Consider the following 22,792-nt stretch of genomic DNA (forward strand, 5'->3'; position numbering starts at 1 on the left):
TGACACTTACCGTAGTGGTGATGATACTGCCTCTTCCAGCGACTCAAAGATCGTCTCAAGTGCTCAAGAGTAGGAACCAAGTTCAACGTTGAAAGTGATGTCCCAGTTTTCTTAAGCGAGTGTAGAAACTCTCTCCCCTTCCGAGCCTCGAAAGCAAGCTCAAGGTATCCCTCCCACAGAGTACTATCAGATAAAGAGTCTGCAAATGTCGTAGAGAACCGATCTTTGACGACTTGTCTCGACTTTTCTGGAAGTAAGGGTTCGAGACCGAGGCGAGTGGCCAAACTTTCGTCTGCTAGGTAGATGAAGACGCAGACGAGGCGGCTCCATTCTTGTCGGATAGCTTCTGACTCTGAGGAGGATGTCGAAGGTGTGTGAGATTCGTTTTCGAAGCAGCAGCCTTCGTGTGCAAGGGCGATTGCATTAGACAATAGAATCCTAAGACTTGTTTAGTAAGAGACTAAGAGTAAATAAAGGTTCAGAGTTGACTTACCACGACATCTTGTTGCTGCGGTACGCCGGAGACACGATATTCAACTTCTCCATCAAAGAAGTCATACCATAGCGACGTTGACCCGTCAGTGAATCACCAGGATGTTGCCTAAACCCCGTCATGGAATCATCCACAAAGTTGATAGCTTCCCCATCGCCCTCAGTAAAGTCCATAGGATTGTTGATAGCCTTGACATGCCAGTCAATAAGTAGAATCATGGACGAAATAGCCCCGAGAGACCGAGTAGTTGTCGATCCCCACATGACGGACTGCAAGAACCGCTGAAGGAACTTCCAAACCTGCCAGTGTATCCTCTCGGATCTGATCTCCCCGTGTGAGCCAGATAGGGGAACGTATCGTGACGCAATCGTGACAAGACAGGTGAGTAGCAGAGGTTCCTCCACGGCCAGTTGTACATATGATGTTCTGTTGCGATAGTAAGAAGGAACAACAGGTTTTAGCGGCCAGAGCCTCTCAAAGAAAAAGTCCAAATACTCGATGACTTCTTGCTGTGAGATGACACCCTTTCGAATCAGGACAAAGCCAGACCAGGCGCTTGATATTCTTCTCGCCTCGGCTGATGGGCCGTAAACGCTCGAAGGCATAGCCGATGAGATCTGACTCTCATGTGCTGGTGTATCTGATGGGTTATAGCCCTGGCTCCCCGTTGCAGCAAAGGTCAAAAGATCCAAGGCGTCCGCAGTATTGTGGATGTGTGTGGAGACAAGTCTTGATCTTGCATCTAGAGCAGTCGTAACTGGGCTCTCAAGCGTATTCGTGTCCATCACATGCCGTGTCTGTGGTGTATTTCCTGTTTCGAAAGGTTGAAATTCCACTGTGTCGGAGCCCTGAGGCCCGGGTTCATCCTCTCGTGGACGACGTACATCTCTCTCAATAGGCGATGCCTTTCTCTTAGTACTCCTCGTCGCACGAAACTCACAAACCTGATTATCCGCGACACATCTTTTGCAACTCGTCTCACCCTGTAGAGGCTCACAACGCGACTTGCGTTTCCTGCAGCGCTCACAAGATAAATACGCCCGTCGATGTTTAGACGCAGGGGGCGAGTTCGTCTGATTCACGGGAAGGAATCCGATCTGCGAGGTCCCGCTGGGATCTTGCTCCGCCATTGTTGAGAAGCCGAATCGTGGAGGTTGGAGCCGTCGGATGTCGCTGCGGTTCGGCTCAAGATTTCGGCTACAGATATCCGACAATGGTTCATTTTATTTTCCCCACAGGTTCGGCTCCGATGCTCGGTTATTGGTTCTTGGCAAAGGACAGGGATTTTGAAGGGATGTGTGAAGTAGGATAAAAGGTTCTATTACCTCGGTACCTGTCGAAAAGGGTGACATTTGAGAGTCGCATAGTGGTTGATTGTGTTCCATGGGGCGCTTTTACTTGTCATCAACAGCGTTTACAAAAGAGGCCACCAGCCGCAGTAGCAAAAGACATGTTATCCAAACATGACGGCATCAAATCGTAACTTAGAAGAGATGCCTTTCTTATGTCTATTCATAAACGTTCTAAATCTAATAAGAGTTTCCTTCTATTGCCATCTTCACTTGTCAAACACCTTGCCTGGGTTAAGAAGCCAACTAAGACATGTCAGTACCGATTCAAAGTGACGCATTTGACAAACTTACTGCGGATCCAACGTCTCCTTGAGTGCTCTCATAACTCCAATCGTCGCCGGACCAAGCTCCTTCTGCAGACAATGCTAGACGAAGTTAGCCAAATAGAGAAAGATACCGAGAGTGATATTCACCTTCTTTCCAAGCCCAATTCCATGCTCGCCAGATACTGTGCCTTCCATCTCCAGGGCACTCACCATCATTGAATCGACACAATCCGAGACCGCCTTTCGCTGTTCCTCAACATCTGGGTTGTACATTACCACCTGGTGAAAGTTTCCATCTCCTACGTGCCCGAGGACACTGTTGTACAAACCCAGCTTGCTCGCTCTCTCCTTGGAAATTTCTAATGCCCATTAGCCTCTGGATGCATCTTTAGCTAGTTGTCTTACCGATCAACTCTGCCATTCGGGACAAAGGCACCGCAACATCAGTCGACCAGATCTGTGTTCCTTCAGGTCGAACAGCGAGGTTTGCCCAGAGAGCTTGCTTTCTCGCAGACCAGAGAGACTGCATCTGATCCTCCGTGTTGGCTGATTCGAATGCGTGGCAGCCATTGGACTTTGTAATCTCTTGTGCCAACCGTATGTTATCCTCGACAGCCTTTTCTGATCCAGAAAACCTACAATTGTTAGCACACAGATCGACCTCAACACAGTCAATACTTACTTGAGAAACAGCGTAGGCCTCTCTTCCCACATCCTTCCACCCGCTCCTCCGCTCTTGTTAATAACCTTCATCTGCACATCATCCATCAATTCAAGAGCAGCAAGCGGCACACCCTTCCTCATCATCTTGAAAGCAGCATCCGCCGCCTCCTTGACTGTAGAAAAAGTCGCAATAGCAACACTAAAGCTCTCTGGAATAATAGCCAACTTCAACGTCGCCTCGGTAATGATACCAAGAGTTCCCTCGGAGCCTGTAAAGAGACCAGTCAGGTTGTACCCAGCTGACGTCTTTCGCGGACGATGCCGTGTTTTGATGATGGATCCATCTGCTAGAACCGCTGTGAGGTTTACCACGTAGTCCTTCATGGTACCGTATCGCATCGCGTTGGTGCCGCTGCAGTTTGTCGCTATCATTCCTCCAACCAACGCAGTCGGGCTAGGATCAAGCGGCAGAAACAGCCCCGAATGCTTAATCTCGTCATTCAAGTTTGTCCAGTTGACACCAGCCTGAACCACAACGTCCATATCCTCAGGATGAAAAGCAACAATGTTGTTCATGCCCGAAAGATCCAGACAGACTCCAGAATACGGAGAGCTAAAGTTGCCTTCGACACTCGATCCTGCGCCGTACGGAACCATCGGAACTTTGTATTTTGTGCAGACTTTTGCGATACTCGAAACTTCCTCGGTCGAATTGGGTCGGACGATGGCTACTGGGCGGACATCTGTGTTGGAGGTGGACCACTCGGAGTAGCCGTGCTCGTCGAGATCGTGGGAGTCAACGCTGACGGCGTCGTTGCCTAGAATACTTCGAATCTCGTCGACCGCCTGGAACAAATGGTAAGCAACTGTCTCAACGAGTGGTTTGGTACAAACGTGCCTTGATCATTGTAGCATGGTCGGCGTACTTGGCCGGAGCCACGGTTTGCTTGAAATCCTTGTCCTTCCATTTCGGAGCTGGCTCTGCAGCTGACGATTGGAAGAGGCCATAAGATACAGCAGACGCAGTTACCAGCCCTCCCGCAATAGCCCCAGCCACTGCGTAACCCAGAGGCCGCTGCTGGCTGTTACTCTGTGACGAAGACCAGCGCGTCCCAAGGGAGCGTCTTCCCCTCACTGAGGCCAATTGAGGCCGTCGCGTGGCTAAACTAAATCTCAGAGGCCTCATCTTGTTCACTGACACAAGTTGACGCAATCTCAGCATATCTAGAGGAGAAAATCCCCTTGCATATCAAAGACCCAAGGTCCAGATAACAAACACAAAGTCTCGGCTGCCGAAGCACATCCGTCGGATATTCCTAAAGCGGAAAGGCCTCCGCATTCCCCGCCCGGATCGGATACAGATGGAGCCACGTCCGGTCTCGGGGTACCGGATGGACCTCAGCTGGGTGAATCAATCGTCTGATGATTGGGTCTTTCACCGGTGAAGGAATTGCTTCGCTTAGATGGTCACAGGGATGTGGGAGGAGTCTGGGGTAAGGCCTGGGGCAGATGAAAAACTCGTTTGCTTAAAAAACCCACGTTTCTCCCTATGCCTCTATGATCTTTCCCCAGTATTATGCACCCTTTGCTGATTCGTCATGGCTTCACGTTACGATAAAGAAGAGCCCTCGACTAGTCTGGGTGAAAAGCCCAGTGCCGTCGAGGGAGACCATGTCATCGGATCCTCGCTCGATGGAGACATGATCGAACTGGACGAGGTAACCAACAAACGTCTCCTACGAAAGATTGACTGGCGCTTAATGCCCGTGGTACGACTGCTTCTGATTCATCCAAGACTTGTTGCTAACCTTGCCAGCTCTGCTTTACTTACGCCCTACAATACTACGACAAGGCAATCCTCAGCCAAGCCGCCATCTTTGGACTCCGAGATGACCTCAACCTCAACACGGGCCTCAAATACTCCTGGGTATCCCTCATCTTTTACTTTGGCTACATCGTCGGTACATATCCCATCTCGTTCCTCGCCCAACGTTTCCCGAGTCGAATAGTCTGCACTGGGATCTGCATCGCCTGGTCCTTTGTCATCCTGTGCACCCCAGCGTGTACCTCCTACGCCGGTCTTCTCGTGAACCGTTTCTTCCTGGGACTCATCGAGGCTGGTGTCTCTCCGATATTTATGCTTGTTGTTGGACTGTGGTACACCCATGCTGAACAAGTCTCCCGCTCCAGTTGGTGGTACTCCTTCAGTGGTGGCTCCCTTCTAGTCTCGCCTCTCATCAATTATGGCCTGGGTCACATCAAAGGTGGTTCTCTCAACTCATGGCAGTACATGTATATAATTGCCGGCGTCGCTACCCTTCTCTGGGGTGTTGCACTGTGGTGGGTATTCCCGGATAGTCCCCAAGATGCCAAGGGCTTCACCGAAACAGAACGTCGTCTTCTACTCGAACGTGTACGAGGAAACAACGCCGGCTCTGAAAACAGACAATTCAAGCCATACCAGTTCAAGGAAGCCCTTTTCGACTATCAGCTATGGGGTATCATCATTCTGTCCATCGTCTCATGCACAGGCTCTGGAGCAGTGACGACCTTTGGAACCATTGTGTTCAAAGACATGGGCTTCGACGTCTTTACCTCGTTGCTCCTCAACTTGCCCATCGGCGCCATGGCTTTTATCTGTGTTCTTGGCTCGGGCTACATTGGACAAAAGGTTCCCAACTCGCGTTTGTATGTCGTTGTGGGTGCATGTGCGCCTGTCATTCTCGGCTGTGCTCTGCTGTAAGTTGCGCGACCTTAGATGTGTTGTCCTTTGCTAAGTTGTTCAGATGGAAACTACCTGACACCGCACTTGCCGGGCGAATTGTGGGTTTCTACCTTATCAGCTTCTTCTCTTCCGCTTGGGTCCAATGCATTGGTCTAGGCACATCCAACGTCGCCGGCCATACCAAGAAGGCCGTCTACGCCGCTTGTACATTCATCGGATACTCTCTCGGAAACATCGTGGGACCGTTGATGTTTGATGCGTAAGTACCCTGGTGCTTCTGTCACTCCAGTTGCTGACAGCTCTTAGCAAATACGCCCCTCGCTACGATGAAAGCTTTATTGGCATCATGATCTGCTTCGCCATCTGCGTTGGCGTATCTCTTGCCCTTCGTGTGATGCTGGCGCGAGAAAACAGCAGCCGTGATAGGCAATACGGCCAACCTGAACTGAGCCACGGCTTGGAAGATATGACAGACAAGGAGAACAAATCATTCAGATATAATCTGTGATGGGTGGATAGTAAAGACAGACATGAATCTCGATTCTTGATTCAAGCACATGCACATACATGTCAACTCGTAGAATTGATGCGAAGCAAACTCTCCAAAGGGACTTGAGTTGGTATCCGCCCAAGTCGTCCGTAGTCTCGGCGAGTTGTGGGGCGGAACGACGACTTCCGGATGGCATGTCTTTTGGCACACCACTCGACGCCCTCTAATGACAGCTCTTAAACATGTCCGAGACTGCTAAGACAGTCTACTATAGTATGAAGGCTCTCTTTCATTTACTAAGCGACGGTCGTATTCGGATGCCTTGTTCGTTCGTCGTGGCATTTGTAATCTCAACGGCCTCCACTCGAGTATACGCCTCAGGCGTATACTGCGAATAAATACACGAGAAATTTGGCAGAGATAAGAAAATAGACGAAACATCAATTGCAAACCTAACATCAGAGGAACGCCATGATACAGCAAAAGAGCAATGTCCCACCCCCTGAGGGCGTCATAATGCCTCACCACAACCCATCCTCCATCACCATCACCGATGACGATCAAGACTACCCAGAAGGTGGTACTCGAGCATGGCTCGTAGTTGTAGGCGCCTGGTGCGCCATGATACCTTCAATGGGGCTCCTCAACACCTTAGCAGTGCTGCAGGCCTGGGTCTTGGAGAATGAGCTGTCTCACCTGCCAGAGTCTACCGTGGGATGGATCTTTGGATGTTATGGCTTCTTTTTGTATTTCTGTGGTGCCCAAGTCGATAAGTGACTCTAATTGAACAATATTTACTCTAATTGCTGACTATCATAGGTCCAATTGTCGATGCTCACGACATCAAACTTGTCATCATCCCTGGCTCCATCGGCATGGTAGCTTCGATGATTTTCGTCAGCTTATCAACAGGCAAGGAACACACCGCCTCATAACATCTTCCTCTTGCTAACCTTCGCAGAATTCTATCAGTTCCTCCTTTCCTTCGGTGTTCTCGGTGGCATATCCGCCTCCCTCCTCTTCAACCCCAGTCTCGCAGCAGTAGGACACTGGTTCTACAAACGCCGTGCCTTTGCCACGGGGTTGGCATGTACCGCAGGAGGCATAGGAGGAGTCGCTTTTCCGCTAGTCATCCTTTATCTAGGCCCAAAGATCGGCTTCCCTTGGGCGATTCGAGTCATCGCTCTGATCAACGCCGTTTCAGGGGCTGTGGCATGCTGTCTTCTCCGCAAACGGCTACCGCCGAACAAAAAGGCCGGCGCATCGATCGACCTGAAAGCACTTTCAGACCTGAATTACGCGGCAACAACCGCGGCCATGTTTCTCATCGAGTTTGCCGTGTTTATACCCTACTCGTACATCTCGGCGTACGCTATTCACTATGGATTCGATTCTCAGAAAGCGTACATGTTAAACACCCTGCTCAACGTGGGCGCTGTTCCCGGCCGTGCCTTGCCAGGATACGTCGCGGACCGTTTCGGCACGTTCAATACCATGTGCATAACGGCCTTCATATGCGCAGCCTTTATTCTGACGTTGTGGTTGACTGCAGACGGCGAAGCAGTCAGAACAACATCTTTCACCATCCTCTTCGGCTTCTGGTCCGGAGCAGCCATCAGCCTCACGCCAGTCTGCGTCAGCCAGGTCTGCAACATCAAAGACTACGGAAAAAGGAACGGAACAGCCTTTTTCATCGCCAGCTTCGGCGCTTTGACGGGGATACCTATAGCAGGGGCCATCTTGGAAGCCAACAGTGGTTCATATTGGGGGCTCATCGTTTTTGCGGGAGTTCTCTACACGGCGGCGTTTGCAGCTTTTGTCTTTGCCAGAGGAGTTGCTGGAGGATGGAACTTGAGGACTGTATTCTAGACAGGGTAGACGGCTAATGCACGGAGAGCGGATGGTTTGAGATCATTCATTATCTCTGTATGTACACTATTTTACAGTTTGGGGCATACTTGCACATTTTCAATTCGTCAGGAGACTCTGACGCCAAGTCCTTAAAGACTTCCCAGCCCTTGGACTCTTTGGACTTCTCGGCAGACTCTGACACCATCCCCTTGCCTCCAGGTCCTTAAGGGCTTCTGCATCCTTGGAGGCTGCTAAATCCTCGAATGCACTCAAGTCCTTGAGCTGTTTCCACTCCTCGAAAGACTCCAACGTTAACTCCTTGGTACCTGCTAGGACTTATGACCACTTGAAGATCTTCTTGAAAAACTCTACGGCCTTGGCGGTATTCGGAGGCCTTGAGTCTTTCGACTCCTTAGTAGACTCTGACACCGTGTCCTTGGAAGCCTCTGCCTCCTCGGCTTCTAGTTCTTTGGAGATTTCCAGATCTCTGGGGGTTTCTGCGTATCTGGAGTCTTCCTTGGTGACGTCGGACTCGGCTTCAAGCTCGCCAGTAGCCCTAAGAGCGTCATCGATGGCAGATTCCACAGCAGCCTCCTTGAGAGGAATATCCTGAAGACGCCTGCCCTTCATCTGCACCTTCATCTCAAGATCGGTAAGCCGATCCATCCACTCGTCAATCTCCTTGTCCGCAGCCTCCCGGTTCAGCGGCTGCCTCTTGAAGATGCGGTTCAGATCCCTGACCTGGTTAGGCTTCAAGGTCGACTTCTTTCCCTCTATGTGGTCGTAGATGACGATCTCCTCAGTCAATCTGGCGGCGATTCTGTAGTGGTATTCGGAGAGAATAATGGCCTCGAGAATAAAGTGATCCGAGTCTGGTTCAGGAGGCTTGGTGATCTTGTGAAAGACACTCACACGGTCGGGGAATGTGACAGGCTTGAGGATGGTAAGTAGGGGCCAGTTTAGTTGATCAGGTGGAACACGTACAAATTTGAACCAAGTCTTGATGCTTCGCAGAACGAGGCCAGTTGACTGGGGTGTCATCAACTGGAGATACTCTTGCACTTCTTCTTGAGTATTATCCTTACGGTATTCTGATAATCCGCGGATCCAGTTGATGCGGGAAGCCTCGGCGTACTTGTTATACATGACGTTGTTGACATGGCCTGCTTCATGGTTAGACGGTCCATGGTTTTGACCGGGAAAACATACCCTATCATTTATTGTTAGTCGGCCGTGTCCTTGTAGAGAGAACGTCACTCACCATGTTATCCTACTCTCGAGTTAGCCATCTATCAACACAGACAAAAACAAATAGACTCACCATATCACCCCACGCTACCTCTTGTTTCGTCAGTCCAGCCACACCCTCTTTAGGCGTCAGAAAGCCCTCGCTCGAAGCAAAGACACGCGACCAGTTCTGGTTGACAGAAGCATTCACCCTGCCAATATCCCTCCATAATGAACGGGGTATGTCCTTCTTGGTGCGTTGCCTCTCCTGCAGCGCTTGTATGCGCCTGTTTATGATGTGTATCCATTTTGGTCCATGACGGCTCTTGTATGGTCCCTTCTCCCTCGGTTTCGGTTGATCGGTCGGCTGTGTTTTCTGGGACCTTCCCTTGAACTTTTCCTTGAACTCGTCCTTGGGTTCTTCCTCAAGTGGCTGGTCTTTGGCCGGCTCGTCTTTGTTCAACTGGTTCTCGCTTGATGGTGTCTCCACAGGCACTGTATCGAACGGCGGTTTCTTTACCGGCTGTGTCTCGGTCGCTTCCGTCTCGGTCGTTTTCGTTTCGGCCTCTTTCGTCTCGGTCGACTCCTTCACTCCCCCCGCCACTCTTCGGGTTTTGAACAAATCCCAAAACGAAAACGATCGCGCATAGGCCGGTATTGGTCGAGCAAGTATCATCGCCGCTATCGCTTGGCGACGCAGGGCGACGCGCGCGACCCTGGTTATTATCATGATCGTCGAGGGTGCATGTTCTTGAAGGATCAAGAATTTGTTGTACGAGTCGCGATGCGAGGTCCGATAAGGAATGCTTATCGGCCTATCATTGGCGGGGTACGTCACTCGGGGCGAGATGGAATTGACCAATGAAATAATTCCTTTTAAATACTCAATTTCGTCTGTCTGTCTGTCTTACACTCTCGACAATACAATTACTTCAGTGCTGCTTGAATAGCCTCAATCAGCTCCGTCTTACCTCTAACAATGTCAACTTCACCCGGCTTAGCCACATCCTTCTCTGCTATCCCACCGGGCAAGAAGCACGTGGCCATCTCAACCCACTCATTGATGATCTGAGGAGGAAAGATTTTGCCGTAAAATGCTGGCAGATCCTGCTTCTCGACAGCCATTACCTCAACGTCCTTGTCCAGAACTTGCGAGAATACATTTCTGACATCCAGTGGTGTATACGGTTGGGGGCCGTGGAGCTCCAAGATGTAAGGCTTGGCCGGTGGGGTCGACTCCTTGACCAGTTCTGAAGCCAGAGCTTGACCAATATCCTTGACAGCGACCATGGCGACTTTAAAGTCCAAGGGTGTAATGGTGGAGTAGAAGAAGGGCTTTGGTGCATTGAGGGTCTCCAGAGACATTGTCCAGTTCTCCATAAAATACGTGCATCGAACAAAGACGATCTCAGGAACATTCATGTCCTTGAAGACTTGCTCGGCAGCGTGATTTGTCTTGAGTTCGCCCTGAAAAGGTAAGCCAAGTTTGTGAATGACAAACATTTACACCTACTGTTCCCTCAGAAAACTCAGCCCCCACGCTCGAGAGCAACACGAGCCTCTTCACGGTGCCAGCCTTCTCGACAGCATCACGGACATTCTTGGAGACGTTTGTAGCGTGAGCAACGATGTCACGGCCGTCATATACCGGAGGGGTGATAGCAAGAACAGCATCCGATCCAGAAAATTCCAGCGACGAAGCATCCGAAACATCCGCCTCGACGGCCGTGAAGCTGTCGTGTGACGTAAACTCCTCAGGTGCCTTTTTCACGTTCCTGTAGAGAGCCTTGATGTTGATGGACTGGTTCTCAAACGCGAGAAGCGACCGGATAATGGCGGCACCAGTCTTGGTGCTAGCGGGAGCGATAGTAATCTGCATTATATCGTTGAAATGTGCTGTACAGAGTGTCAAGGTGCATGAAGGAGCAAGAATGGTTGCCAAGATTCACGCTCGCAAAGAGCCACAAGTGGAGGCCAACACGTGGTCTTCACGTGTTGCTCGAACGACAATTCTCCAGTGTAGAGTACCACGTTATTATTTTCTTCCATTCCAAGCTTTTGAAGTCATATAATGCACCATTTGCGGGTTTTGTGTGTGTCAACGGCGGTTTGGTGATGGGAGGTTGACTGACCCAATGACGTCATATTAGCTCCGGGTCAACCTCCGTCTAGATACCCATAGTCGTCCTATCGTGCTTCAGAGACAACGGCTACCGTAATTTAAGTATTTATTCTTCTTTTCTTGCAGTGACTGCTGGAGTCTGCATCCGCGGCCTAGAGACAAGACCTCTTGTCTACGCTTAAGGAGAGTCCAGGACTTAGAATCACAAGGTTGACTGTTTCAACGATATCGTAGAACGGCTATGAGTTTGACAATGTTTATGCGTTTTACAAAGATTTATATACAATCGCCCAGGCTTCATCGATATGCAATCTAAAAAATCTGGCTATGCTTAGGCACCAAAACACCACGTCTGCCAACCGACGCCTTTCGCAATGCAAACGAGAGTAATATACAGTTCAGAAGTGATACCAGACAGACTCTTTTCTCTGCTTTACCTCCTGACATTGTGGACACTGTTGGCCCGGCTGGCCGAAGGGGTACCACGGGGCGTATGGCGGGGAGTGACACGACTCTCACCAAAGAAACGATGCGAGTTGCTATACTGACGGGGGTAGACAGGACGCTCAACATCCGCAGACGCAGCCGAGCCTAGAATATCGTTAGCCGTGTTCCTCAAAGTTCGTTCAGTAAAAACTTACTCCTCCGTCGATTGTCATAGGCAATGCTTCCACGACGACCCTCAGCCTGCACTTCCTGTCGTTCATCCGCCAACCGCTGGGCAAACGGCGACCTCTTTCGCAGGGTTGGACCCTTCCAGTAGATGACGTACACGGCAACTACAAGCACAAACGAAATGCAGAACAGGATTGTTGAAGCGTATTCGAGGTTCTTGCCGGATGACTTTCCAATGTTTTGGAAGAAGGGCGTGGCGGGGACTGTCAAGACACCGGCAAGGAAATCTCGAGCCCAGCCGTTACCACCGGTTGCGGAAGCAGAGTAGGGTCCGTCTTTTAGAATTAGTACAAGTTTCATCGATAAGTTGAGGATACTCACAAGCGCAAATCATGTAGTCGATGGTGGCCATGTAGATGGCGTAGTTCGCAATTCCCACAATCGCAGCGAAAATCATAGATCCAATCCAATGGATAGGAGGACCCTGGATAGTCCAGGCAAATCCAATCAGACCAATCGGCAGGCAGGGAGCAGTGTAGAGCAGGAACCATAGACGAGACTCGTACTGAGCCCTCTCATCATGCGGCTTCTCCTTTCGCTCCTTGACATTCTTCCAGATGGCAGGGATGAAAGCAAGCCAAGCAATCAGGTATCCAATTCCAATGGGAATAAACGAGAGACCAACTGCAATGGTCGAAAAGTCCCACTGCGCATAAACCAGAGCAAAAGATTGGATGAACATGAAGATGAGGGCATCAGAGAAGCCGGAGAGCAGAGAAAGGACCAGCACAATAGGTTCGGTGAGGAACATCTTGAAGGGGCGGGTCCAGGTGATGAGAATCTCCTTGGCTGAGAAGCGGTCTCGGAAGGGGACGAGCTCGTCGGGACCCCAGATGTTGGCGTTAGTCTCCTTTCTCCGCTTCTTGGCGATGCGGTTCATGAGGATGGTGCTTCGGGTCTCGGGGACGGTGAAGAAGTGGACGATTTGGACGAAGCCTCCCAGGATGAGTTGGATCCAGATGGACCACCTAACAATGTTAGACATGAATCACGAGTACTCAGAGTCTGTAACTTACCTCCAGTCGAGAAATTGTTCGGTGAAACCACCAACGATAGGACCAAGCACTGATCCACCGACAGAAGAAAACACCACATACGCAACAGCATACTGCTGATTATCCGCCTCCCACATGTCGGCAATCATACCCAGCGTCACAGAACCACCAGCAGACGACAAGCCACCAAGCGCCCGACCAACCATGATGGAAGCAAAGTTGGGCGCGAGGGCAACAGGCAGCTGCCAGATGTTGACGAGAAACAGTGACGCCTGCATGATGGGCCAACGACCAAACTCTTCCGACCAAGGAGCCCAGAGCTCACAGCCAAAAGCGTAGAGGACGAGAAAGATCATGGCTCCGCAGCGGGCTCCTTGAGCGCTAACGCCAAACTCCTCCGAAATACCAGGAATGGCATTGGAGTACAGCGAAGTGTTGAAGTTCATCGAGACCTGAACCCAAAAGATGACGGTGAGGATGTACCACTTCTTCCACTTGGGGAATGAGTAGCCCAGCTCGTCGTAACAGTCATCCTCTGTGATCTCGTACTTGTCGTAGGTGCCCATCTTCTCGAGGCCGCCGCCGCTGGCGTTGTGGACGGTGCGTTCATCACCGCTGGAAGGGCTGTGGTCTGTTGATCCTTCTAGGCGTGAGTTGGCAATGTGCAGGTCATCTTGATTGATGACCTGCGGAGGGTCATTTGAGAAATGTGTTGGCATTGTGATGATAACAAGACCGAGGTCATTGAGACTGTCCACGAGAATTGCATTACGTCTATGGGAATATCTTTCTCTTATAATAAACTGAGCGATCACCACGGCAGCTCCGACTAACAAGACAAAACCCACATTGACATCACAGCACGTTAGCAACGTCCCGGTTTCCATGGAAGCAAACCAAGACACATGCCCATTCCAGATGGTGTCGTGGGGACGTCTGTGTGGAGAATGTCGAGCCGTTCTATCCGACGGATATCCCGATGCAAACAGGCAAGAGTCAAGTCTGGGGGGTAAGGTTGTTGGATGCGGTTATTTCATTGTGCAGACGCTGGGACGTGTTGGGTGCAGCGGGCAGCCGGGGTAGGTAAATCATGCTGATCGTTCTCATTTTGCCTCATCTTACCTTCAGGATTCTCATGGCTAACCTACAAGCTGAAGCCCGAACTGACTCGGCCGACAAAACCGGACCGAATCTCAACTGATAAGCGCATCTTGTAAAATGACGTCTCAGTCCACAAAAGGAGGCAATAAAAGCATTTTTTACAAAAACTCGAACAACCACGAGACGTTGACCTCCAGGCAGCACAATTCTTGATCTCCACAGTGTCTCCACATTAGAAGCCTTTGAAGTTCTGTTCGCCCAGTTTATTCCCTGGTTAGTCTGGCGGGAGTAGGATCTATTGCGTCACAGCGGGTACGTTTTTTCACTTGCGGCTCAAGATCGACAAGCTTGGTCCGTCACTTCTCCCGGCACGTTCGGCCAAGAAGGAGCTGAAGACTGGGCAATTCTTGGCTAGACAGAGCCTCTTAGCTTGGCATGGAGTTGTCGATAGAGAGAGAGAGAGAGAGAATTCAGCACACCAGTGAACCCCGTCTGTGAGCGAGCAGACCCCATCTCAACTCTGTAGTAAGCATATCACACCCATTTCTCCACCCCCAAAGCGACCGGCCGAGCATCGTCCAAACGAGATATGGGGCACTCCGCAGAGCCTCCACGAGACAATCACGATATCTTTTATGCTGATGCCTAAATTCGATATATCCCGCAGAGGCAGTTGGCGTCGGAGATTTCTCGCGATTGGTCTGGGCCTCTGGGGTAAGTGGATGTCATGGGGGATCAGCCGATGTTTGGTGTTGAACGGAATGTTTCATCTGGGCGTCGCATGGACGTTGCAGACTGTGGAATTTATTATCAATACCTCGGCTGCTTTCAGGATTTGAATCAGTTTAAAGTAATAAAACCCAGTCTTTTCTTATAACGTTAGTCTATGTGGCTCAATTCGTGCAGCCAAGCTCAATCCACACACCGGTGCCAGCCACACTATCAGATTTACATGTCGCAAAGCCCTATCAAGATATTTCTGTAACCCCAATTGAGGATATATCCATCACACAAAATCTAGAAGCAGACAGCGTGCTTGCCTTTCGCCCAATAATGCCAAAATCGGAGGTGATATCTCACTGTGAGCAGCCTGACAAATCCATGATTAGAAATCAGTATGGCATCATCCATCTCACATCTTGGCATCACATCTCAAGATAAAAGACACTTCCATTCTCAATGAATCCATCAACTGTAACTGCTTAACAAGCTTCAAGAGTATCAAAATGGCCCCCATTCGTACCGCCCTCATCGGCCTCTCCGCTTCGGCCAAAACCTCCTGGGCCGCCGTCGCCCATCTACCATACCTCCTCTCCCCGCGCGGCAAGTCCAAGTATCAGATCGTGGCTCTCTGCAATAGCAGCGTAGAAGCTGCCCGCAAAGCCATTCAGCACTTTGAACTTCCTGCAGAGACAAAGGCATATGGCGACCCCGAGTCTCTTGCTGCCGATGATGAGATCGATCTGGTGGTTGTCATTACCCGCGTCGACGTCCATCATTCAACTGCCTTGCCTAGTGTCAAAGCTGGCAAGGCTGTCTATGTGGAGTGGCCTTTAGCACAAGACGATGAGCATGCTAGAGAACTTGCTACTCTCGCCAAAGAGAGCGGCAGCCGCACCATTGTCGGTCTTCAAGGTCGTGTTGCACCACCCATCGCCAAGATTCATGAGCTTCTACAGCAAGGACGCATCGGAAAGGTCCTTAGCAGTGAAATTCGTGCATCCGGAGGCACCAATGACCGTGAGATATTGCCATCGACGTTGAGTTACTTTACTCGGCGTGCTGTGGGAGGCAATATTTACACGATCGGCCTTGGTCACCGTAAGTAAATGCTCACCTGAAAGAATGAAACACGGCTAACACTAGTCTAGTCTTTGATCAAGTTCAATACATCCTGGGCGATATCGGCAACTTCAAGAGCCGCCTCCATCTCCAACGCCCCAATGTCAAACTCCGTGACCTAGCAACAAACAAAATCATCGAGACAGTCAAGTCCGACGTCCCAGACCTGATCTTTGCAACCGGCACTCTCAAAGAATCAGAGACCTCCCAAGAAGGCGCAAGCGTACTCATCCGTTTCCGCCGAGGCCAACCCTTCCCAGGAGAAGCCCCCCTCGCCTTTACCATCAACGGTGAAAAGGGGGAGATTAGACTCAAGGCCGAGGGAGGAACCTCCTTGCATGCTAACAGTTATGATGCGCCCGTGACTATTGAAGTTGATGACTTCGAGACCGGCAAGGTTGAGAAGATTGTTTGGCAGTGGCAGGACTGGCAGAAAGAGCTCCCCGTTGTCAGCCGTAGCGTCGCTACTGTCTATGAGAAGTTTGCAGAGGGAGATAGAAAAGGACTGGTCTCTTTCTATGACGCTCTCCTCCGACATGAGCAGTTGAATGAATTGTTGAGGGAATGGGACTCGGACAGCTCCAAGTAGTCCACACCTCTGTTAAACACCAAGTATACACGCCACGAACCAGGGATCGAGAACAAAGATTACTCTAAGAACCAAATTGGACACAGCTTCTACCGAGACTGAAAATCAAGAGTGTCTAGTGCGCAATCCATTGTGTTAAATGTAAGTGCATAACCATAATATGAGGAACGCTCAAGCATACCCTCTTCCAATTGTAACAAACTCAAATCGCCGTACTCGCCCTAACTATTCACATCTTCCACAGACACCCAAGCGTTAACTAGTCAGGCTCTGTACATACTGCACCAGCTCAGAAACGTCCTCTTCCATCTTATGGATATACTCCTGTCCGCCAACCAGCTTTTCAGACATGGGCATCCGCTTGATCAGGTCCGGCGTAGAACAGAGCAGTCGGAGATCTGACTCTGCGTCTGGCCCTGACGGGTTGGCTGCTATGTTTACAAACAAGGTCCGGAGAGCGACGACCGGGTAGTGAATGGAGATCCTGCAGTTGCACCGGTCAACTCTATAATTAATTCAGTGTGGCCTGTACTTACCAGAACATCTCTTTTACGAGTTGCTCTAGAGCTGTCTCGAGATACAGCAGAGTCGAACGACTAGCCTCGAGCGCCAGTGTTATACTGGACTGAACGCTGGTCCCCCATGCCTGCCCCAGGCTATCCGAGCCCTTTGAGAACTGATACCTCGCACTCGCTTGATGTATTGTGATAAATAGGTTGTGGTACTCGAGGTGCAGGGCGGTGCCATGATGCCGCACCCAAGGCGGTAGGTCAACCTCGAGCGTCGAGATGCGACTCTTGTCGGCGATCAGGAATGTCGGCCGTATCTCTGCAGGAACGCACATCCTCCACGTTTCTAGCTCATCATCAAGCTCTCGTACCGCTCGCAGGAGCTCCGCCTCGGACCGTTGCCTCGCTTCAGGCGAGTACAGAAGCTGCCAGATCCTGGATTTGAGTATGCTGAGCTGAATATCTCCCATCAGACAAGGCGGCAAGACGCCGTAAGGCAGCGGAGGCATGCGTCCCTCGTTGAAACACCCTGGGGATGAGCTAAGATGGCCCGGGGGCGTCAAGTCGCAGAGGCTGTCGGGTAGACAGGGTTCCATGCCGGTGCGCAAGGTGGCCGCCTTGTCGGTAATGTAGCTCTCCCAGAAGAGGGTGCGCAGCTCTCGGATCTCGCTCTCGCTGTATCTGACCCCTGTATTGGACCTCATGGTGTGTCCCCCGAGCTCCGTGACGAGACGGCAGGCGACGTGATGCATCCGAATAGAAGTAGGAATCTGCCCAGAAAAAGCGCTCTGGAACCGCTTTTCATCATCAGCTATCGAGCCCAGCAGCAATATAGGCCAACATACCAGCAAGGAAATAGCCCGAAGACTCATGAGATTAGCTATCCCGCTCGTTGACTCTAGTAGAAACAAAGCCCGGGACGCACACTTCATCTCGAGCGAGCGCGGCAAAGACAGAGCTCGGTCGTCAAAGAAGCCCATAGCCGATACGAGAGCCAAGACGCTCGCCTGGGCAGCAGTTCGCTGAGCGGTTTCCTCGAGTGAATATGCCAGTTCCAAGGTATCTTGAAAGATCACGGGGTCCATCAGCGGGTGAACGAATCGGACAGAAGACTCGGAGTAGGCGTCAAGGGCTCTCCAGGCGGTCTCTCGGTCGAGGCGGTCTACTTCGTCGCCGGGGTCTGAAGAGCTATGGCAAGTAAGAGGAATCGACGAAAGGAATCCATCTCGCTGAGGAATTTCCTGGCGAAAGATTTCGCCAAGTCCTGGTAGGAATTCCTCCACCAAAGGTAGACAAGCAGTGACGGAGGTGCCCTGGTCTAGTATAACCCTGTCAAGGGCAAATTCAATGGGCTCAAGTTGGCTGGATAAGCTGCGCTGGACAGCAAACACGCTATTCTCTATCCTGCTAGTACACACACAGGTTAGGTATGTCCAGTCGTCGACAGATCGTCTTCCTACCTGGGCTTGGAGCTCCGCTTGTTAGACTGGACCCGGTTGAACGTGCAAACGAGGTGATGATGTCGACACCAGTCGCAGGCGAGGTTTTGATCAGTCCGGTCACAGGAGATCTGTGAGTTGCAGGTGTCAACATGGGAGAGGAGGTACAAGAAGGGTAGAGGATGGTGTGCGAAGGAGAACCCACCTTCTTCGAGTAGCACGAGTCGCAGGCTCGTTTCCGCAACATTTTGAGAGACCTCCTCTTGGACACCCTCCCCAAGACCGAGAAGGCCAGATCATTGTAATGCAAGAAAGGTTACAAGAAAGAGAGCAGAGCACTTGGTGATTCTGATGACGATACCAGGGGTCCCTTGCTGTTGATCTGATGACTCAGCGGAGAATGTGCAAGTTGGGAATAGGTTCGCGGCAGCAGGACCGGGAGTTCGGAAGGCGGATGCTACCAAAAATGCCGAAGCGATGGCATGATGGTAGAGGACAAGGTGGTAGATGGCTCTTGGGTCATGAGTGCCGCGTGTCATCGTGACATGTCATTTCTATGCTACACTGGTTTATCAGCTTGATATATAGCCACTTTGCTCTTGCATACTTTGATGGACTTGTGATATGGCTATTTTCATATGGCATGATTCAGCAAATCTGATATCAATGCGACTTTCCAGTCTAGTCAGGATATGAATTCCTACCATTGGTAGGCTGAAGAAACGCGGGTTGAGAAATAAATAGGACTTTATATCATTACAGCTATCCTCAAGTGAGGATAAGTTAATATTTTCAGATGAGTATCAAGTCACCCCCTCCACGGACATGCATGGTTCCAGGCCAATCTCCAGTGTTGTTACTATTTCACATGTAATCAAGGGCCTTAGGAGCCGACGTGAGTTGCCTACTTGAGCGCTTGCCCGGAACTCGATTCCTCCTTAATCTAATCAAATCAATGCTTCTCACTTTGAAAGTAGGAAGCTCAAGTTCTTAACGAGTGATTAAACTAGCTTCAAAGTAGAATCCACAATGCGCAACCAGACAGTCACCGAGAAAGGGGCTTGTGTAGTTGTATCAAAGACGGTTGACTATCCGAAGCCTTGGGAAGCGTGCTCTCGGTGAATCAAGAATGGGACCAGACACATAAAAGCATACATGTTATAATACTACGTTTACAAGATCTGTGTAGGGTTAATCAACTCGCCTCAATCAGCCCTACAAGAGGATGACTTATTACATGGCTCCAGGACCATGACCATCTTGGGCATTCAGCCGATTTTATATAAATATAGTTTCTAGTCATCACAAGAACTCCTCACTTAGCATCACATTTGACATGGATCAAGGTGATTCAAATTGGACATTGTGTTTCATGAAACTCCACACTCCATGAGCGTGCTTGGGTGTATGCAAATATTCTCAAATCTACGAAGAAAACACAAGTCACTGAAGGTTTTTCGTACTGTCAACACGACAGAGATCAATATAAGAATGCATTAAATGTACTCATTAAGCCCTGTTCTTTCATTACTACAGGGAATCTTGTTCACGTTCCAACCCATTACTGCTCAAACTCTCCAGCGTACAGCATGTCTCCCCGCTTGCCGTTCATCGTCTCCCAAACATCGCGTACCTGCAGATGAGTATCACGCTTGGCAGGTTCTCCAGCAAGCTCCACTGCCTGGTCTTCTCTCTCGAGTTTGACTGTATCGCCGTTAGCACAAGTAAAGTTACACACAAAGACTACTCACCGTGCAGGAACACGGCTGTTCGCTTGCCACTGAAAAGGGCATGTGGCACGTTCGTGACGTTATCCGAGTTGGCGTCGCCAACGGCGTAGATACCGGGAATGTTCGTGACAAGACCCGCAGACTGGTTAGCAGCCAGACGACCACCATAAAGTTGAACTCCTGCCTTCTCTCCAACATCGGATCGCTGCTCGTCGGGGAAGCTGGCGAGGAACGCAGCTCGACCGACGGGCTCCCCCTTGTCAAACTTGACGTTGAACCAGTCATTCTCGGGGACACTGGGAAGACTGGGGTCCGCGTGCTCGTTGGCTCCCTCGGCAACCCTCTCAATCTCGGTGATGGTGCGGTTGTCTACTGTGACGTTGTGGATGTTGAGGTAGGCCTCCCACTTAGGAAGATCCTTGGCGGCCAGGGCACGGGAGTCACGGGTGTCGGTTCCGTTGACAAAGGCGACAATGTCAGTGTTCAGGGTCAGCATCTCACGGACCATGCCAGCAATTTTGTCCAGAGGACCGAGGAGTCCGAGTGGCTGATCAGCGTGCTCGTGGCCGTCGCACCAAGGGCACCAGAAGATACCCTTGCCCCAAGCCTCTTCGACGCCAGGTGTCTCGGGAAGAATATCGCGAAGTCCAGTGGCGAGGACGATCTTGCGTGCGGTCAAGGTCTTCTTCTGCTTGTTGCTGTAGTCGACAGTAACAGAGAACCAGGTGTTCTCGTCACGAGCCTTAATGTCGGTGACGGTTCCATTCTCCATCTTGACAGTGTCATAGTAAGACAGCTGCTTGCGAGCGGCCCAACGGTAGTACGCAGGTGTGACACCTGGGATCTGTTAGTGTGACCAGCGGAAGACACGATAATACTCACCATCGAAGCCAGGAACATCGTGCATGTGTCGAGTAGGAGCATTTCTATACTCTCCCGAGTCGATGAGGAGAACATTCCGACGCACACGAGCAAGGCCACTCAAGGCAGCGAGGCCTGCGGGACCACCTCCCACGATGATGGCATCGTATTGGGTCTGAGGCACAGGAGGGACATCTCCTCGAGCAATGGCAGCAGCATTACTGAGAGAGACGAGCGCCGAAGCGAAGAGAGTGGAAAGAAACCGCATATTCAGACCTGGAGATGGAGAGAAGAGGATGAAGACCGAATGGAGGCGACGAGATGGAAGATGCTGCGATGGGCGCCTGCCTTTATACCAGACTCCCTCCGCTCCCTCGGCAGCAAGGATGCATCACAACTGCCGCTACTAACGATAGCTACATATTGTGATCGCTTGACACAAGCCGAGAGCTATTTCTCTCAAAAAAAGAGACGAACCAAAATGATTCGCCAATTCTGGTTCCAATGTCGATCATGGTCCAAAGCTAACTCTCGCCTGCAGCTTGTACCATCAGCCGGGCAGTGGGCCATCTGAGACACGGAAGCCTTCAGCTCTCCATCTTCCAGCAGCTCTAACCATTCACAGCTTCTTCTGTGTCAACGACAGGCTCGGACCGTCCTGGTAGCTCCCGTCTCCCCGCAGGCTTTGAGGCCCTTTTGTATGCAAGCCGCTCTTTGCGGGTTGAGCTGATTCTCCCGAGGCGCCGCCGTGTCAAGGAAATCTGTCGAGCAGGGATGTTCGGGATCTACGGCGGGACAAGAGCTGAAGGTTGAAGCTAGTTTCCATGCGTGCATGAGGAAAATCAAGAGGTTGGGAGGTGACTCTCACTTTGAGTGGCTGCTTCCATCGAGATTTCGCTTCAATATTGAGGCCAAACACCAGCTGAAGAAACCAAGGGCATTTCTGTCAAACCCATTCTCAAGCCACGCGTCATGAATGTTGTTCTCATTCTGATCGGCAGCCAAGCTCATCAAGCACCGGGTAGCGAGATGAATACACGACATGGTCCAAGACACGGCCAAGGGAGAATAAACTTGGGCCCTTTATAGACTATCAATAAAGCTCTCGCACCGTCGCTAGGATGATCCCAGTCATCAGCGGAGTCAAGGTGCGGGCATTCCCGTGCCACCATCACCGCCTTGTCAAACCCACACGGGCTCTCACTTGGGACTGGTCTGCTGACTGGTCTCAGCCGAAAATCAGCTTCAATTTCGACGTTGCCGCATGGAGATACCATGTAGGAGATTTTTAGCTGGAGCATTTGAGCCTCTTAAGCGTGAAGGAGATATCCCGCGAGACACGACATCTAAGATTTCATCGGCGGGCAGACGTTGACAGGCAGGTCACATTATTCAACTTGCGTAGACTAATTCAAGAGCCTACTGGGAGCAATTTAACTTGGTGACGACCGTCTCTTTGTCCTCGGGGGCTCTAGGCGTGACCAGGGAGAGGCAGACTCTGCCTGATCCTTCTCATCTCGGTATCCTTCTTACAGTATCTTACTTGGCCTTTGTTAGGTCACAGGTCACATCATCACCCAATAGTATATTGCAAGCTTTCTTTCTAGCCACCAACACTTATCAGTCCGTACTTCGCTACCCAACATCTTGCCTAGGGTCAACACAGTCTCAAAAACGAAACCAAGATATCTAGTCATCGGTGATCAGGATGGTAGTCTCTTTTACTTCCAGTAGTCTTTATTAGATGCCTGTTTTGTCAGGATGACTCTTTGATACTGACTTGCTCAGCGTGAATATCGCTCAAGGGAAATGTCGTTGCTTGATAAGGCCTGGATAGGCCGCAGCTTTTGCTTTTGCTTCAT

General features: G+C 50.7%; 9 protein-coding genes across 9 annotated transcripts; 3 read left to right on the top strand and 6 right to left on the bottom strand.

Annotated features, from left to right (window-relative positions):
* Positions 1-489: 489 nt before the first annotated feature.
* Positions 490-1,278, bottom strand: LRP88_05744 (uncharacterized protein; the record flags this gene model as incomplete). The annotated part of the gene is made up of 1 exon (XM_083242292.1): positions 490-1,278. The coding sequence occupies one exon, from the start codon at positions 1,276-1,278 to the stop codon at positions 490-492; it is 789 nt and encodes a 262-aa protein (XP_083101228.1).
* A 773-nt stretch (positions 1,279-2,051) lies between these two features.
* On the bottom strand, positions 2,052-3,742 carry LRP88_05745 (uncharacterized protein; the record flags this gene model as incomplete). Its single annotated transcript, XM_083242293.1, has 6 exons — positions 2,052-2,088; positions 2,137-2,210; positions 2,322-2,410; positions 2,517-2,746; positions 2,794-3,620; positions 3,701-3,742. 6 exons carry the CDS (start codon positions 3,740-3,742, stop codon positions 2,052-2,054), a joined length of 1,299 nt encoding a protein of 432 aa, XP_083101229.1.
* Positions 3,743-4,372: 630 nt separating this feature from the next.
* Positions 4,373-6,007, top strand: LRP88_05746 (major facilitator superfamily domain-containing protein; the record flags this gene model as incomplete). Its single annotated transcript, XM_083242294.1, has 4 exons — positions 4,373-4,543; positions 4,591-5,513; positions 5,561-5,758; positions 5,806-6,007. 4 exons carry the CDS (start codon positions 4,373-4,375, stop codon positions 6,005-6,007), a joined length of 1,494 nt encoding a protein of 497 aa, XP_083101230.1.
* A 498-nt stretch (positions 6,008-6,505) lies between these two features.
* LRP88_05747 (uncharacterized protein) lies at positions 6,506-7,858 on the top strand (the record flags this gene model as incomplete). The annotated part of the gene is made up of 3 exons (XM_083242295.1): positions 6,506-6,743; positions 6,809-6,885; positions 6,962-7,858. 3 exons carry the CDS (start codon positions 6,506-6,508, stop codon positions 7,856-7,858), a joined length of 1,212 nt encoding a protein of 403 aa, XP_083101231.1.
* A 318-nt stretch (positions 7,859-8,176) lies between these two features.
* Positions 8,177-10,946, bottom strand: LRP88_05748 (uncharacterized protein; the record flags this gene model as incomplete). The annotated part of the gene is made up of 3 exons (XM_083242296.1): positions 8,177-9,003; positions 10,039-10,534; positions 10,635-10,946. 3 exons carry the CDS (start codon positions 10,944-10,946, stop codon positions 8,177-8,179), a joined length of 1,635 nt encoding a protein of 544 aa, XP_083101232.1.
* Positions 10,947-11,622: 676 nt separating this feature from the next.
* Positions 11,623-13,578, bottom strand: LRP88_05749 (major facilitator superfamily domain-containing protein; the record flags this gene model as incomplete). The annotated part of the gene is made up of 4 exons (XM_083242297.1): positions 11,623-11,780; positions 11,831-12,067; positions 12,186-12,832; positions 12,881-13,578. The coding sequence occupies 4 exons, from the start codon at positions 13,576-13,578 to the stop codon at positions 11,623-11,625; spliced, it is 1,740 nt and encodes a 579-aa protein (XP_083101233.1).
* Positions 13,579-15,186: 1,608 nt separating this feature from the next.
* LRP88_05750 (Gfo/Idh/MocA family protein) lies at positions 15,187-16,391 on the top strand (the record flags this gene model as incomplete). Its single annotated transcript, XM_083242298.1, has 2 exons — positions 15,187-15,781; positions 15,832-16,391. 2 exons carry the CDS (start codon positions 15,187-15,189, stop codon positions 16,389-16,391), a joined length of 1,155 nt encoding a protein of 384 aa, XP_083101234.1.
* Positions 16,392-16,646: 255 nt separating this feature from the next.
* On the bottom strand, positions 16,647-18,586 carry LRP88_05751 (fungal specific transcription factor domain-containing protein; the record flags this gene model as incomplete). Its single annotated transcript, XM_083242299.1, has 4 exons — positions 16,647-16,875; positions 16,928-17,711; positions 17,826-18,218; positions 18,361-18,586. 4 exons carry the CDS (start codon positions 18,584-18,586, stop codon positions 16,647-16,649), a joined length of 1,632 nt encoding a protein of 543 aa, XP_083101235.1.
* Positions 18,587-19,900: 1,314 nt separating this feature from the next.
* On the bottom strand, positions 19,901-21,198 carry LRP88_05752 (NAD(P)/FAD-dependent oxidoreductase; the record flags this gene model as incomplete). Its single annotated transcript, XM_083242300.1, has 3 exons — positions 19,901-20,043; positions 20,091-20,913; positions 20,968-21,198. 3 exons carry the CDS (start codon positions 21,196-21,198, stop codon positions 19,901-19,903), a joined length of 1,197 nt encoding a protein of 398 aa, XP_083101236.1.
* Positions 21,199-22,792: the final 1,594 nt, after the last annotated feature.

Source organism: Fusarium phalaenopsidis (assembly GCF_050370095.1).
Source record: "Fusarium phalaenopsidis strain FUZ10S chromosome Unknown contig_32296, whole genome shotgun sequence".
NCBI lineage: Eukaryota > Fungi > Ascomycota > Sordariomycetes > Hypocreales > Nectriaceae > Fusarium > Fusarium phalaenopsidis.